The 16,360-nt window shown below is 39.5% G+C and overlaps 1 protein-coding gene across 2 annotated transcripts; it reads left to right on the top strand.

The window, feature by feature from the left end:
* Positions 1-518: 518 nt before the first annotated feature.
* ctss2.1 (cathepsin S, ortholog2, tandem duplicate 1) lies at positions 519-12,392 on the top strand. Of its 2 annotated transcripts, XM_035672879.1 has the most exons (8): positions 519-641; positions 3,543-3,667; positions 3,791-3,913; positions 6,010-6,162; positions 7,344-7,568; positions 9,696-9,861; positions 10,296-10,398; positions 12,013-12,392. In XM_035672879.1, exons 1-8 carry the CDS (start codon positions 623-625, stop codon positions 12,110-12,112), a joined length of 1,014 nt encoding a protein of 337 aa, XP_035528772.1. In that variant the 5' UTR covers positions 519-622; the 3' UTR covers positions 12,113-12,392. The 2 variants fall into 2 exon arrangements, with proteins under 2 accessions (XP_035528772.1, XP_035528771.1); XM_035672878.1 differs by lacking the exon at positions 519-641 and having other exon boundaries at positions 3,521-3,667.
* The last annotated feature ends 3,968 nt before the right edge of the window (positions 12,393-16,360 follow it).

Raw genomic sequence — 16,360 nt, 5'->3', positions numbered from 1 at the left:
TGTGTCTGTTGTTGAGGTATGCTTGTTTCCGTGAAGCAACAAAGACAAATATCCCTTTGGGGTTGATAAAGTTTATTCTATTCTATATTCTTTCTCCCCACTGGAGGAATGTTTTTTCCTTTTCACCTTCAGGACAATGTGTCACATTTGCACACAGGATATCTCATAAGTTCCTTCTATTGTCACGACTTTTAAGTATTAAAGCAACTAAAATGCATTTAATCCTGTTAAATCAGCAGTTTCTTGTTCATATTGTGAGATGTAATTCACATCACAGCCTCTAGGGGCTGCTAGTGGGTGCTTTAACATTTATATTTGTTTATAATTATTTTTTATTGAAAGTATATTGTTTTACTTTGTTTAGACTCTAAATAAGATACCATACTATTCTCATTCAATTGGCAATTGGCATCAAGGCTTTCAGGCGGCAAAAGCAGAAACATATATAAGTTCTGCTCGCTTATGTCCTTGCAGACATTCAGTTTGCTGTGCACACTGTTGCCTCAGGTGAACGCATCAGTTTCTAAAGAGGAAGAAAGTGCGACAGATCATGTGACAGTTCCCTCATAAAGAGACTTCTCAACCAGGAACAGGCAGTCAGGGTGGCTTCAGCACAGCAGCGATGACAGCGACACATCAAGGCAAGTGGAACACTTTTCATCCACCTTCACACCTTCCAGAAAACCATATCCAATCATAAAATCATGTTCAGCTCTTTATGCTCGAGTAGGGGCAGTTCTGGAAGGAAAGTCCGGCAATAAGAGACTCTAACGCGAATTTACTTTTAGTTTCGTTTTTTATGTTTTTCACCGAGTTTCTTTGTGTTCAGACTGCAGGTGAACTTCTGACGGTCAATTATATCGTTAGAATATTCTTATAATACTGTTACAGGTTAACAGTGTGAATTAATAACGACTTTAGGACGACAATAATGTGTTTTAGTGTTTAATCTGGTTATTCTATTCTGTATTTAAAAACACCTTTGCCACCGTATACCCTTTAAACCATTTATTTATTTATTTATATTGTTCTCTTATTTATTTGTATTGTTCTCATTAGTATTTCTGAAAAGAGTAATGAGATAGACAAAAGTAACCAATCAAGGCCAAAGTGGCTGAAGTCCACTGTTACTCAGCTGATCTCACTGTTCTCACTGGGAGCTCTGCAGTTTCACATTCTGGTCAGATGTCACATGATTAAAGGAATAGATTTGGGTTACGTTTGGTGTTATGTGTCAATGTAATAACAGTAATAACATTACTTTCCCCAGTAACTAGTAGTGTAACTAGTTACTAATACATTTATTTATTTTATTTAAGTTACAACCTTACTTTTAATTTGTATCCAACAGTCCAATCCCATCCTTGGATTCATTTTTGTAATGGTGGAGGAAACTAGCTTGGAACATGGAAACGCTTACATTTAGAGGCTGGAAGTATTCCATTACTTTGATTTTAACAAACTGAATTAGCCCGAAGTAAGTTAGAATTTTGGGGAGAAGGGAAGCAATGTAGGAGGAGCAGAAAGGTTATATGAATACATAGATAGATGGCAGGGAGTAATAAGTAGAGTAAAAAAATAACTTTTGAAAAGAGTAATGAGTAATAAATGACATTTTCTGTGTAACTAGCCCAACACTGTTGAGGAGACTTTGAGTCTCAGCTGGTTTTTGTTCAGTGGTTCGTCGTCCTCCAGTGGATCAGGTGAAACTGGTAGATCTACATACTGAACTCTGGCACAAACTTTAACATTATTTACGCTACATTATTTATTAAAAGCTGATTCTCTCTCTCTCTGTCAGCAAAGAATTCCAGCCATCTACAGCTGTTCATTACTCATCTTAATGCTCAGTGACAGGCTGCGTTTCTCCAAATTTCTTGCTTGGTCATTAGTTTCAGTTCTGGTCTTGTGACAGTTGTGTCACTCAGGGATTTATAGCAGCTTTACATATTTGACAGTGATACTGAGGCTGCTGCTAACCATCGGACTGAGATCTCGACACCTAAATTTCACACTTGGAGTACATGATGGTTCCTCCCATCATGCAAGTAATGAGATGTTGTTAATAGTCTGCTTTGTAAATGTCATGACCAGCACCAGCACTAACCACAGACTCAAATATAGGTTGAATCAACACCTCTAAGGCACAGTGTTTGAACCTCATGAGCTTCACACTGACTGTCGGTGCCGTTGTGTTGGATTGTAGGCCTGGTGATGTGGTTGAAGTCATTAACACACTATCAATTACAGCAACAACAATTTTTTCAGATAAGCTGAAGGGTTTTCTTCAAAGTTATGCTTGTACAAAGGAAAACTGAAAAAAAAACATTGTTATGAAGCTGAAAACAGGTTTTCACTTTTAGGAAAGTGACGACTTGAAAAAATAAACTGAACCAAAATCAAAACTCAAACTGAACCAATTTAAATGAAATACATGGTTACATTAGGGTTATGTTTAGACCCATTTGCATTGGGAATATAAATTTAGGAGGAAACATGAAAGAATATGGTTTTGGTTCAGTGTTGAAGAAAAGTACACTGGGCTTATTTTTAAGCACCGCTAACCAAAACCACACTGTTAAACCAAGTGCTCTGAGTTGCCTAAACTTTGTTTGCGCGGGTAAAAAATGAATTGATCTATAAAATAATAACTTGAATTGAATAGGAGGAAATACATTTTAGGTTAGGAGAGGACTCAGTTAGAACCACATGTGTTCTTTTATAAGCTTTTATAAACAACTGTGTACCTTTACAGCAGTTTAGTAGACGCATATTTGCTTCCATTTGGGCCCAAACAATGAGGAGGCACAACATCTTCTCCTTTCTAACATATCTGTGGCCTCCATTACTGAGGTTTGTGCCCTAGGTGCTCTAGTTGAACAAGAAGATTATATTTGTGCTTCTTTATCTTTGATTGAATGGATATTTGCTGTTGTATTGTGTTTTTGGCATGCCTTTCTGATACACAAGCTGCACTATACACACAGGAAAGACATACTATAAGACAGCTTGTGGGTGTAGAAAAATAAAGGTCAGCCATGACTCTGTGTTCTGTTTCTACCTAACCGACGGGCAGAGGCAACACATACCTACAACCGACCTATGGAAACCACTTCCTCCTCAGCTGACTGCATGACAAACACAATACCTGCACTGTATCACTGTAGTAGTTTTCTACAAGCATTTCTTTGAGGCAGAGCGGCTCTAAATGCAAAGATTAAATGAAACCTAAGTGGAGCCAGTTCTTCTTAAAACTAGACAAAGTCAGGTGAGAAGTTGAGTTGTGAGATGGGATAGCAACGTTGGACTCTAATGCTGCTGTCATGAACTGAGAAATGTGTTTAATTTAATGCGACCTGAGGACATTTCGTCACCACCAGGTCCCCCAGTCTCTGAGAAGTGAAAACCATTCGTATGTTTCTGAGTCGAGCCTTGATCTCAGGCAGGCGGTTTGTTTTCTCGCTGTATCAGCAGCCGTCCGATCAAAGGTGAGGCGACATCCTGACTTCTTATGAGGTACATGTCTGTGTGTGTGTTTACAGGCAGGATGCTCGGGAGCCTGATGCTCGTCTCCCTGTGTGTCGGGGCGGCAGCCATGTTTCACAGCAAGCTGGATGCCCACTGGGAGCTGTGGAAGTTGACACACGGGAAGAAGTACCAAACTGAGGTATTAAAAATAGTGTATGTAAATAGAGTTTTCTTTTCTGTTTGTAGGAAGCAAAATCCATATGTGATTTATCGTTAACGTATACAGTATTTGACCTTATGCACTCTTCCTGTACGTCTTGAGGTGGAAGATGTGAGCCGCAGAGAATTGTGGGAGAAGAACCTGATGCTCATTACCATGCACAACCTGGAGGCCTCGATGGGTCTCCACACCTACGAACTGAGCATGAACCACATGGGAGATCTGGTGAGACACTGGTTCACGCTACTGTTTTACACTGAAGGGAAAGAAGGTTTTATTGATTTATGATTATCACTTTTATTCATTAGTGACCATGGTATTAATGACAGTGGAAAGGTCATTGATACAGACTAGATAGAGAATGACTAGTTTGAACTTTGAAGCTCAGCTAATCATTATAATAACGTATAGTTGGGTTTATTTTTATATATGCAGGAATACTTACAAAGCAGCAGGCAGCTGGACCCCCAAGGGGCCCCAGAGGCTCAGTGTTAGCGTTCTGTCAGTAGGTTGACTGAAATTAAATTAGATACAGCTTTTGGGGGGATATGAAACATTAAAGTTCAGTGGTAACTATAAACCAAATGTGTTATTCCCCCTGTGAAAGCTGCAGAAGGTAACCTTTATAAAAAAATACACTTTTTTGTCATATTTGCTAAAACTTTCATCGTCATAGAAATGTTGATCAGAGCCGCTTAAACTAATTGTTGCAGCGCCTCTCACATAGAAAGCTTCAGATAATCAGGAAATAAATTACAGTAAGTTTGCTTTAACCTTGTGCAGAATGTAAATTAATAAATGTTGATGCTGAGAACTGGGCTTTAACTTTTTACCCTTTCATAACTTTACTTTGCTTGAGAAACTATAGTTTCATGGCCCAGGCCTTTGAGACTTCACTGAATTAATGAGATTATTTCTGCTCTTAGCTCGACCACTGATCCACAGTTCCTCTTGGATGCGTTCACCACATACATTATGTAGTATAATAGCCCACAGTATATTCTAACTTAATGAGTGACTAAAGGACTCAGACTGCATACCGGCATATGATGTTTGGTTTGTGTCCTTTAACCTTTCTATTCACAATCCATGTCAGAGATTCTTTGGAAATATTCAAACTGAATATGAATCCAGTTTATTGAGCTTTATTTACGCCACAAGAAACATGGCTCACTGAACTACAGTGGAAGTAAACTGAGTTCACACTAAAACTGCTCAGAGGGCAGAAAGTTGATACTGTAAGTAAAGCACAGAATGAAACATGTTTATCTGGTTGACTTCATTGTCCTCTGTCGGTGTACTAACAGGAATGTTATCTGGGGCAAGTTTGATATTTTTCCTCTTGTTCCTGCTATAATACAAGGTTTTCATTTCCCAGAGAGGAATCATCATACATGAAATTAAAAAACGAATCGAAATTGTGACAAACTTTAAATCCAAATAAATAAAGTCATTATGGTGAATGTGTTAGCAAAACGTTTTTGGATTAGATTACAATACTTTTGTAAACCAATGGAACGGAGCTGAACTGTGGAGAAATACTCTCAAAAAATTAATAAAATGAACAATAACAGTTAGTTAGTGTTAGTGCACAGTGTGGAATTAAGAACCTTTTTGTGATTTTATTCTTCATCCTATGTACACATTTTTTTTAGATTAAAAAACATTTTAAATGACCTTTTTTCAAATGTAAGAAAATGTAGGAATTAGGATAATCAATTTTATAGCACGGTAGCGTCTAAGATTTTAATTCCAATTTACACTAAAGCTCAAACAGTATGTCAACTGATAGAAAATTAATCACAAATCAGTCTACTTTGATTACCAATTAATATTTCAGTCACTTTTCAAACATTTTCTGTTTTGAGCTTTTATTTGTCAGTAACTAGTAAACTGAATATATTTGAGTTTTTGATTGAAAACAAGACATTTGAAGACTCTGGTAAATTCTGATGCATCCTTTACTGTTTGATGATGATGATACTTTATTGTCAGATCGAGTCTAAACATTTTCTTGAATCCCATAAGAAAAGGAAGAGATATTTAAGGGCCTTCAATGTACATTTGATCTGGGATTAAGCTCCACATTTAACTTCAGAGTTGACTGGCACTTTAATAAATGATAAAAAATAATTCTTAGCGGCAGCCATATCTCACACATTTGTGACTTTAGATAATGGATTTCAGTCCAGTCAGAATGAAAAACGGACTGTTTACCCATTTACAAGAGTTAAATTTACGATGGTGCTAAACAAATATAGGCCATTTGAAACTGACCTCAGTGCTGCTCATGTCATCATTTATTATCTACTTCCTTACAGACACAAGAGGAGATCATGCAGTCTTTTGCCACACTCAGTCCTCCTACTGACATCCAGAGGGCAGCGTCTCCCTTTGCTGGGACAACAGGCGCCGATGTACCAGACACCATGGACTGGAGAGAGAAGGGCTGTGTCACCGGCGTCAAGATGCAGGTAAAAAAAACAACCCTGTGTGTTTCCATCAGTGACTCATATAACTCAGCATAAGAACACAGTCAGCAGGATTACTCCGAGCTGCTGGTGAAAGCAGAAACATCAGAGGTTTCGCAGTGATGCAGTCATCACCGCCATCACCGCCATCATGCCACCAGTCTCAGTTACCACACTCCTCGTGTCCCTCATAGAACAGCTTCTTGTTCACACGAAAAGTCGTCACCACTACCGCCAGTTTTGCAACATTTTTTTTCCACATCCACTTTGTTTTTGGTGGTGAAGAGGTGTGAGCTCATTGTCTGACATTAACACCAGAAAGTTTAGCACACCATTACCGCTGTACATTTTCTATATTTTAAATTATTGCACAGTTTACACCCACTTTTTTATTTTTATAAATGACTGTTCCAGGATTTAAAAAAGTTCCTAATGGAAACAAAAGTTAGAAACATCTTTACAGCCTTTGTTAGGCAGCTTGTTGCCTTCATTGAACCCAAATATCCATTTAATTTGAACTGTACTTTTTACTGTCAAAATAGATACATTTAAAGAGCTGTGTTGGAGCTACAGTACTACAGTATGTAAATTACATTTATGTGAAAAGACTCACTTGTTACATTATTTGTTTTTTCACATTTCTTGACGTTGCACAGGCAGATGTCAGCGGTAATACGTTGAAACATGATAGACAAAAATAAATCAAACCGATAAAAGATATTTTTGTGAAATATTAATAATAATAAAAGTGTATTTTAAAAATGCTCTTGTTTCAAACTCTTCTAAGAAGCTGATTTACAATACGAAGAAGTGAAATAATCTCATGGCAGATTGCTTCCCAAGTTTTGAGGAGAATAAAAAAAAGAGATTTTCAATTTATTACAAACTCGTGTTGTGCGGATGAGTATCATTCAACCAGAGACACACAAGTATTGATTTTGGAGTTCCCTCCGTTCTCTGCAACATGTTAAATATAATTGACAAACAAGAAAAAATCCCAAAGAGTCAGCAGAGTTCTTTAACCTCTTAAACTCTGCCGGAGCCTCCGCTGGCTCCATCTTTACAAACTGTTGTGCTGCCAAACATGGAAATGTAAAAAGTCTTTCATCCAACTTTAAAGCTGATAGACGTATTTTTTGAATTTTGTATGTGACATTACAGTAACACCACTCATTTAAATCCAGGGTTCTTGTGGCTCCTGCTGGGCCTTCAGTGCCGCAGGGGCCTTGGAGGGCCAGTTAGCCAAGACCACAGGGAAGCTGGTGGACCTCAGCCCCCAAAACCTGGTGGATTGTTCAACCAAATATGGCAACCACGGCTGCAACGGTGGCTTCATGCACCAAGCCTTCCAGTATGTCATCGACAACCACGGCATCGACTCCGATGCTTCATACCCCTACACAGGACGGGTGAGTCACTGGCTTAATCCTGCTGGTCAGAGATGCATCAAAGGGATCTGGAAAATCCATCACACTTGGACTCTAGGGAGTCTGTTTAGAACCTGTGGGAAACTGTGGGAAATGAATTTGATCTGTTTTGAATTTGATCTCCTACAAGCCCATGTATTGTGTTACGTGACGTTTCCAAAAATATATCTCAGCCACGATCTTTGTGACCTCTTTAATTAGCTGTTAAATCACACAGTCCTCACACCAAGCACGAAATGAGAACACAAAGTTAGAACAAGATATAAACTGAGATAGCAGCACTAATTCTGAATTCTCTGGCCTCAGTTTGCCATTTTATTTCTTTGACAAACACGTCTGTCACATCTTTGATGAAGCAATCATCCTCAGCTGTGTTGAGAAGGTAATGACCAGCAGGTGTAATACTAGGCACAGGTATGGTCTTTTGAAACAAAGGGCCAAAAGTGACTAACCAGGGGATGATCTTTTTTTTTTAAGGAAAGATGTGATGTAAAAAGAAAAGATATTAAGATGAAGAATTTACAAGATCTTTATCAGCAGGGGGAGTTTGCACAGTTGTCACTGAAAATATCTTAAAGACTTTGCTACTAATGGACTTTTTGTTTCCAAGGTCAAGAATTCAGTTTTAGGCATAACATCTTACTTGTGTTAATCAATCAATCAATATTTAGATGTTTTTTGTGTGTTTAAGTTATGTATGTTGTTTATTTTGGGGCCATAGTGCGACAACATTAACGGCGGATTAGAGTTTATCAGAGATAAATTAGTATAGGCTTATGTGCAATATGTTACATAAGGGATAATACCTGATAAGTTGTGTATTCTGTGATTGTAATGGATGACGAGGACCTGATTTGCCTCAGCGGAATTTATTATTTATTTAATAATAAAACTGCAACCACCCATTCCTGACTAAAAGCTAAAAGCTCATCCTCCACAATGTGTCCTCCTCCCTGAAGCTTACTTTGTACGGTTTTAGCCATATGCCTATATTATAACTTTGTGTGTAGATTAGTCGATTAATCAATCAATTAATTTAACAAAAATTAATCTACAACATTTTTAATAATTGTTTAAGCATTCTCTAAGCATAAATTGCCACATTTCACAGGTTCCAGCCTCTCAAATGTGAATATTTGCTTGTTTTCTTCCATGTCTGTGACAGTAAAGTGTATGTGTTTGGGACATTTGAAGACATTACCGTGGCCTATCTGCTGACAATTATGGAATCGATAATGAAAATAATTGTTAGTTGCAGCCTTGGAAACTGCAGCACGAGATAGGTAACGTTGCCTCAGTGTTGTTTGGTTCCATGGTGGAAAGGAATGAAAGGTGACAGTTGTACATACTGTAATTGGTCAGTACTTACCCTCCCCATTAGGGGCCTAATGCTTATTTATGGTAAAAGAGGGATGATTGTTGTTCTCTTATGAAGGCTTCAGGACAGATTTTTACCGCGTGTTGTTTTCCGAGTTTACAAGATATTAAAACATGTTTTGGAGTTTTTTAAGTGGAAACATATAGGAAACCCAGTGCAAACTGAGGTTTACAGTACTCCTGTATGAGAAAACAATGTGGGTGTACGAGAAGTTAAGTCCGGCCCTTCGGGCTGTAGACAGCAACACTCTTCTCACTTGTCTGTGGTCTGCTGTTAATGTCTCTTTGGAGCAACAATAAATTAATCGGAGCGGACAACGTGTTTGTCCTCCAGGCTTCTTCTGGTTCGCTGTTGTTCGTGTTGGTGTGGAGGAGGAGGGCAGTTCTGAGTAGATCCGACAGACTGTTCCAGCCTCGCGGAGGTGTTGTGGCTCTAATTCACCCGAAAAATAAATAAAAACTCTTTTCTGTGATGTGAAATATTCTCTTAATAAGCGTATGTGGCTGATATTCCCTTTCTGACTCACCTGCCAACAGCTGCAAAATGTAAAATCAACAGCTGAGACAATTAAAAAGTTAATATTTTTCATAAATGGACGTCACCTTAGTTGGCGGGTACAGTTGTGCCTCGGGCCAACTCCAGATCATTTGAGAAATTACTTTTTCTGCATTCCTATTAGGTGCTTTATTTAATACCATCAGATCTAACCCCAGTTTGTCTTCTCACTTCAGAATGGAGATTGCCACTACAACCCTCAGTTTCGCGCAGCCAACTGCTCCCAGTACAGCTTCCTGCCTGAGGGGGATGAGGGGGCTCTGAAGCAGGCGCTTGCAAACATCGGACCCATTTCAGTGGCGATCGACGCCACGCGGCCCACCTTTACTTTCTACAGGAGCGGTACGTTGCACATCGTCAGCTGCACATGCTCACGGCTGTATGACCTCTGTTGTACAGAGAGATCTTTTTTGGAGGGTTGGGGGTTGATTTTTAACATGTATTTATACGAAAAGCTCAAGTTAACGCCCCACTTCTTGTGGTTTAACGTCTCACCTTGCTGCGTGTGTGTACTCACTGTTAATTGTAGGTCAAGGTGCAAAAGAGCAAACTGTTTAGTTTTCTTGAACAAAACACTGAATCTCTCACTTGCTAGAATAGTGTAGCAATATATTGCTATATTTGTACACTGCACTGATGATGATCCAACTTTTTTGTATAATATTTGTTAAAGAAAAATACATTTAATAGAAATAAATACATTCCTGGCATAAATGTTTCTAAAAATAATAAATATATAAAATGAATGTAATGAGATGGATTTTGACTCATTTCAGGAGTGTACAATGACCCAAGCTGCTCCCAGAGTGTGAACCATGGGGTGTTAGCTGTGGGCTACGGCACACTGAATGGACAAGACTACTGGCTGGTAAAGAACAGGTGAGACCTCCGCTAATAGTCCATACATGATGTACATATTGTTCTCATGTGTAGCTCCAATCTGGTCCTGTATGTGGTGCGTATTGGCTTATAGGACACAGGGGAAGTGAAACAGGGAAGTTAGAGCTCTACAGGAAGGTTGACTGTGTATCAACAAGCAAAGACCCGCCCCTCTTCTCGTTTCTCAATTTGGAACATCCTCAATTTCTTTCGTGCCTCCTCTCCTTGCGTCTGAGGCCCATTCTCGTTTCAGAGCCGTGGTTTTACAGGACAGGCAATTAGATATGACGCGTTGCACCGCCGCAACTTCTGTATCCTGACTTCCCAAGCATACAGCCGCGCATCCTCACGCATGATTCCTCCGGCAAGCCTCCTCTCTCCTCGAGATGCAGTTTAGGAATTGAGATGTTCTTCCAGATGGCGCGCTAAGATCGATTTCCGGGTCACAGGCAGGACGACGGAGAAGAGAGAAGCGGAGGTGGTACAGAATGGAGAAATGAGAAGTCTCCCAGCTGTTCGGTTTAGGGTTTGGGTGTTTTGCTGACATGAGTGTAGCGGTTTAATAGACTTTAAGAACTCTGCGCCTCAAGGTTGGACTAAGTCACAAAATAATTTGTGTGTAATAGAGAAGAAGGAGTTATATTTCTCATCGCTTATTGCATGACAAACATCACAATTTCCCAATCTATTACCGCTGACCTCATCAGGCCTGTTTTAGCTTGTATTAATCCACTTTCTATGGGTCTCACCACACAGTGTATTGCTCAATCATTTTGTTCTACAAAGATTTGTTTTAGATGTATAATCATTGACTCTGTTGCTCCATATTTCATAAAATAATATTTTTTTAAAGCAGTGCTCTATCTTATCTCCTGCCAGCAGACACTTTTCAGTACTGTTACCTTTCATTTAAATAATGTAATTTCTAAATTACTTTGACAGAATCTTAACATGGATTTTTTTTATCACCTGTTTTTTTAATTGAGGACATGCAGCAGTGAGATGGTGGATGGGGTGAACCATATATGTAAATACAATCTGGTCAGGTTAGGACATTATAGCTCACCTGAGAAGACTTGGGGCCTTAACACTTATGGCTTTTTTAGGCATTTTATAATTTTATAAACATATCAAAAGCATTTTGAGATTTCGAACGAGTGTGAGTTATTAATTATAGAGACAATGATATTCATGATAACTGTGTTATCTGTATCAATCAACTACACCTCTGCCCAGCCCCTTTTAACACACATTGTGCTGAGGGATAGATAGTGTTTAGCATCACATAAAGTATGACGTAAACCAAATGTTGCCAGTGTTCACCTGTAGATTTGATCATCTATTTATTTTTAGAACTTTATCAGATGAGTAACCACATTCATCCACTGCACATCCATCACCCACCATCTTCCCTTATTATAGAACTCTTTTGAACACTGAAAACAGTTCATGCTAAACTATTAGCACGAGATGCTAAATATTGATCGACTTCAGGCACGTGGATGACTCTTTCTCATCACTTAACAAGGTTGTTTACTGATGAATCACTAGCCCAAAAACCTATATAAACCTATGTATATCCCTTTAATTATATTCTTGTGTTTTTCTCCTCAGCTGGGGAAGAACCTTTGGAGACCAGGGCTACATCCGGATGGCACGCAACAAGAACGACCAGTGCGGCATCGCTCTGTACGGCTGCTACCCCATCATGTAGCTGCAGCGGGAACTGAAATGAATCTGTTGTTAAACTAAGTTCCCTTCTCTATTTTTCTTACAATATTTTTACAGTTAAATTTCACATTGATTATCACATATACGATTTTCTTTTTTTAAGATCTGTTTTGTTTTTGATTCCTTTTTATGACGAAAGCCAAAAATGGCAGGTCTACAAATACTACAGTGTGAACTTGTTTTGTAAGACGGTGTGCTTGTTTGTGTCTGTATATATGGATGTGTGTGTTTGAATCTGTAATAAAGAGACAGATGTACTCCTTGCTGAGGCTCAGTCACAGTGAGACATGCCAAGTCTAGATCGATATATCAGTTTATCGATCCGCCCAATGTCTGCCTTTCAGTAAATATCAGGTCCGTGTTCTGTGCCGTAGATGCGATGAAGGTGAATATCTGATTTTACACCGCCAGTTTCAGGTTTGTCAGTCTGTTAAATCTGCCATGAAAACTGTCTGAAAGGATTGCATTGACTCTATGGAAAATTGGCTTGTTGGTCAATTTAGCCTTTACATGTTACGACACAAGGAACGCCAAAATCAATACTCTACTGTCTCTGGTAAATATCTCCGTCCTGTGCACATGCTGATGTGATATGCTATAGTAGCTGCCTGCAGGCCAGTGACATTGTCTTGGGCAAGAAGAAAAGCCTTTTGCTATTTCTTTTCGACTGACCTTCTTTTCAAGCATTGAGTTACGAAAATGTCAATTGACCCTTCTTAAGTCCCGCCCCTTTTGGAACCTCTGTCAACTTCCTCCTTTCCTGTACTTTAAATATGCTAGGCTTGCAAATTTTGAAGATAGTTAAGATAAAGCGACATAGTCATATCTTAAGTTAGCTAACGTTAAATTAGTAAAATTCTAGCTAACTAGCTAGCTAATCTACGTTAATTGTTATCTACCTAACTTAAGATGTGACTAATGTTGCTTTTATCTTTTAACCAGCAAACCAAAATTTGCTTCTTTTCAATACAGAAGAACCTAGCACATAGCATATCGTATCCTACAGGCAAAGATAAAATTGAAGATAGATTTAATCTTCAATAGAGAGCTTTGTACAGGTTATGTGTTACTCTGTTTCCAGTCTTTGTGTGTAGATAAGCTAACTGGCTGTTGGCTTTAACTTCATATTTAGCATACAGTCTTTCTCAGGAAGAAAGCAAATAAGTTACAAAATAATAATAATTTTGAACCATTTCTGTAAAAAATGCTGGCCAAAGACTGTCAGTAATATGTATCTTGAAGTCCACCATTGGTCCATCATCAGAAAAGCATTGTTTAAACCCACAAAACTTTACATTTTAAATTGAAGTGGACATCTAAAACCTTCCAAAAATATCAAATATGTGAGGCTGAATTTGGGGAACAATTTGGAACACAATTGGGAATATTGTTGCTTTATGTTAAATAAAATATGAAAATAAAAACGTGTAGTCTGGCGTTAAATATTGCCATATATGGCACCAGATGCTAAATGTATACTGTGTATCTGTCATGCAACTTTAGGGGGATACCAGGGTAGAAGGTGATTTCTTGTATTCTTGTTGAATGAATATAATCTAAGAGTAGAGTTTAAGCGATGTATTAACAGCATTTTCAAACAATCCTGGTGACAGTGTTGGCCTTTAAAAACCCAGAGCAACTTCTTCGCTAACACCTCCAACAAGGTCAGAACAAAGTCCACAGAGTACAGTGTTGGGTTACAAATGAGTCATTTTTATTTTTTTAGTGCAACATCACAACAAACAATTTTCACATGAGGTATTCAAAGGGATTTTCTTTAGTTGTTGATACAAAATGTCCCACCATGATTGACGTTTAAAGTGTTGTGTATCTTTTTTTTTTTTAAAGCCTTTGGTTGGTTAGCCACATTCATTAGTAAGTCTAACACATGGACAAGAATGGCACGATAAAGCATGGTGGGTCGAGTCCAAGCTGAGGAAACTCAGACTCAGTCAAATATAATATTTCCCTCAGCTCTTCCTCGTTTAAAGCTTTTTGTATGGATTTCATTAATTCCTACTTACAACAGTGGGATCGAACAGTATTTCAACTACACTAAACATTTTGGAAAAAACGGGGGTGGGAGGGGTGGCTTACAAATGTGGAAAAATAGCTTCTGTCTCCTCCGACCTTTTTTATTTTGGGATGAGTGCTTGATTCTTGGGCTTTTCTGTTACAGCAAGTCACATGATTCTAGATTTTGGAAAACAAGGAATAGGCAACGTTGATTACAGCAAGATCCTCCTTGCTTGGATTGTCACCTCCTTTTTTTGGTCTTGAGAATGATTTTATTTATATACAGAACATGGATCAATGGGACACTCTAGCATACTGGATTTAAGCTTTGGCTGGATGGAGGCCTCGTTTGGCTCCTGTTACGGATTGATTCCAGCACATTTGGTTTGGAGTAAAAGGCATGAAGAAGAGACGGATGGACAGACAAGATAGATAGATAGATAGATAGATAGATAGATAGATAGACAGACACCCTGACAGGATGGATTCTTTGGTTAAGGAATATCTTTGCCACACAACATCTCACACAGTTGAGGTAGATGGGTAAAGTCTTCATGTACACAAAGGGGAGAGGGCAGGGACAGACAGGGGGACACTGGGTTTACAGAGTCAAAAGACTTCCATCTGAAGACACTGCCTCATGTCAGTTTCTCAGTTCCAGCTCAACATAATACTGTTTTATGCAACATAAATAATCAGCACGCGGAATCCCACTGGTGCTTTTTTGAATCCTCTGAGTGCTACGATAGCTCTGATAGGGAACTGCTAAAACTACCCAAGATACATAATGATTCAGCAGTTACCCATCAATCTTTGGTTGTTTTTTTGGTTTAAACATTATCAAAAAATTAATTTTTTGTGTTCTTTTTTTTTTTTTTCACTCTGAAAGTATTCGCTTTCAGTTCTGCTATTTCATAATTTCCACTCCCCTCAGAATTGCTCTACAACGGCCTTGGCTGCCAGACTTGTTTCAGGGTCATGTTTCCGGAAAAGCCACTAGGGGGTGCCGCAGGCTAAGATGGCAATGTGGATCACCTGCAGCAGCCAACTAGATTCACTCCTCCCTCCCTCCCACCTCCTCTCTGTACAGAAAGGGAAGAGCTTCCCCGCTTGACAGGAGCAGAAGGTGGCTCAATACAAAAAGCTCTGTCTCCATTTTAGACTCCTAGTCAGAGAGACAAAGAGAAACCTGAAAGGTGTCACCTCAGCTTTGATACAATGACAGTAGCGAGCAGGGGTCAGCACAGGAGCCTCCAAGCTCTTTTATTTTTTATTTCCCCCCCCTGTACAGACTCAACCGCACACCCCCACCATCACCCCCCTTTGCTCTCAGCGTACTTACAATTGTTGCTCATTAAAGTTTAATTCAGCTCCATGCCCCACTACTCCAACACCTCCTATTCCTCAAACAACCTCCCTCCCACCTTTCCTACACACACACCACTACCACCATCCTCATTCTGGATGATTCAGCCTCCTCTCTGATCTCCCCCCGCCCCCTTTGAATGCCCCCTAAAGCCCACAGGTCTGGCCAAGAGCGGACCCCAGACCAGATACCCAGAGAGGAGACGGGATGAAAAAAGCCTCGCCTTTGAAGTCTGTGAAAAAGTCGATGGCCTCTTTCATGACCGCCCGTCTTTCAAGTGCACGCTGTGAAGGGGGCCCTGGCAATCCGCCCCTTCCAACGTTAAAGACAGAGAAAGAGCGAGGAAAAGAGACATAGAGAGAGAGAGAGAGAGAGAGGGTGGAAAAAGGCCAAGCTAACCTCGCCACTCTTTGGCAGCATTAACACAGGAGTCAGAGAATCAGATCTTGGGTGATTTTCTCCTGAATTAGGCATCCACAATGCAAAACACTAGCAAATCAAACCACTTGTGTCTGTGCTTGTTGCTGACTAGAGAACCTTAGATGATCAGGAATGAACCCCAACACTCTTAGAGGGCCAGACACAAACCCTATGAGCCTCGGAAGCCTTGCAACAAAATCAGAGATTCCCCCACAATCAGGAACAAACTCTAAGACCCTTAGAAGTCCAGGGACAAAGCCTCCAAGCCTAAGAGGCCTCACAACCAAACAAACTCCCTAAGACCTTCAGAACCTCGGGCACATGAAACTAGATCCCCAGAAGGTGAGGAAGACACCTTAACAACCCCGAAGGTCAAGGAACGAACCCTAATCCTCTTGGAACTGAGACAACTGTCAGAAGGGCTTGGCA

This window comes from Morone saxatilis, unplaced genomic scaffold, assembly GCF_004916995.1.
Source record: "Morone saxatilis isolate NCDOM2014 unplaced genomic scaffold, NCSU_SB_2.0 Contig24, whole genome shotgun sequence".
Taxonomy (NCBI): Eukaryota; Metazoa; Chordata; class Actinopteri; family Moronidae; genus Morone; species Morone saxatilis.
The sequence above is the reverse complement of the archived record's forward strand: the minus strand, read 5'-3'. Positions and strand labels throughout refer to the sequence as shown.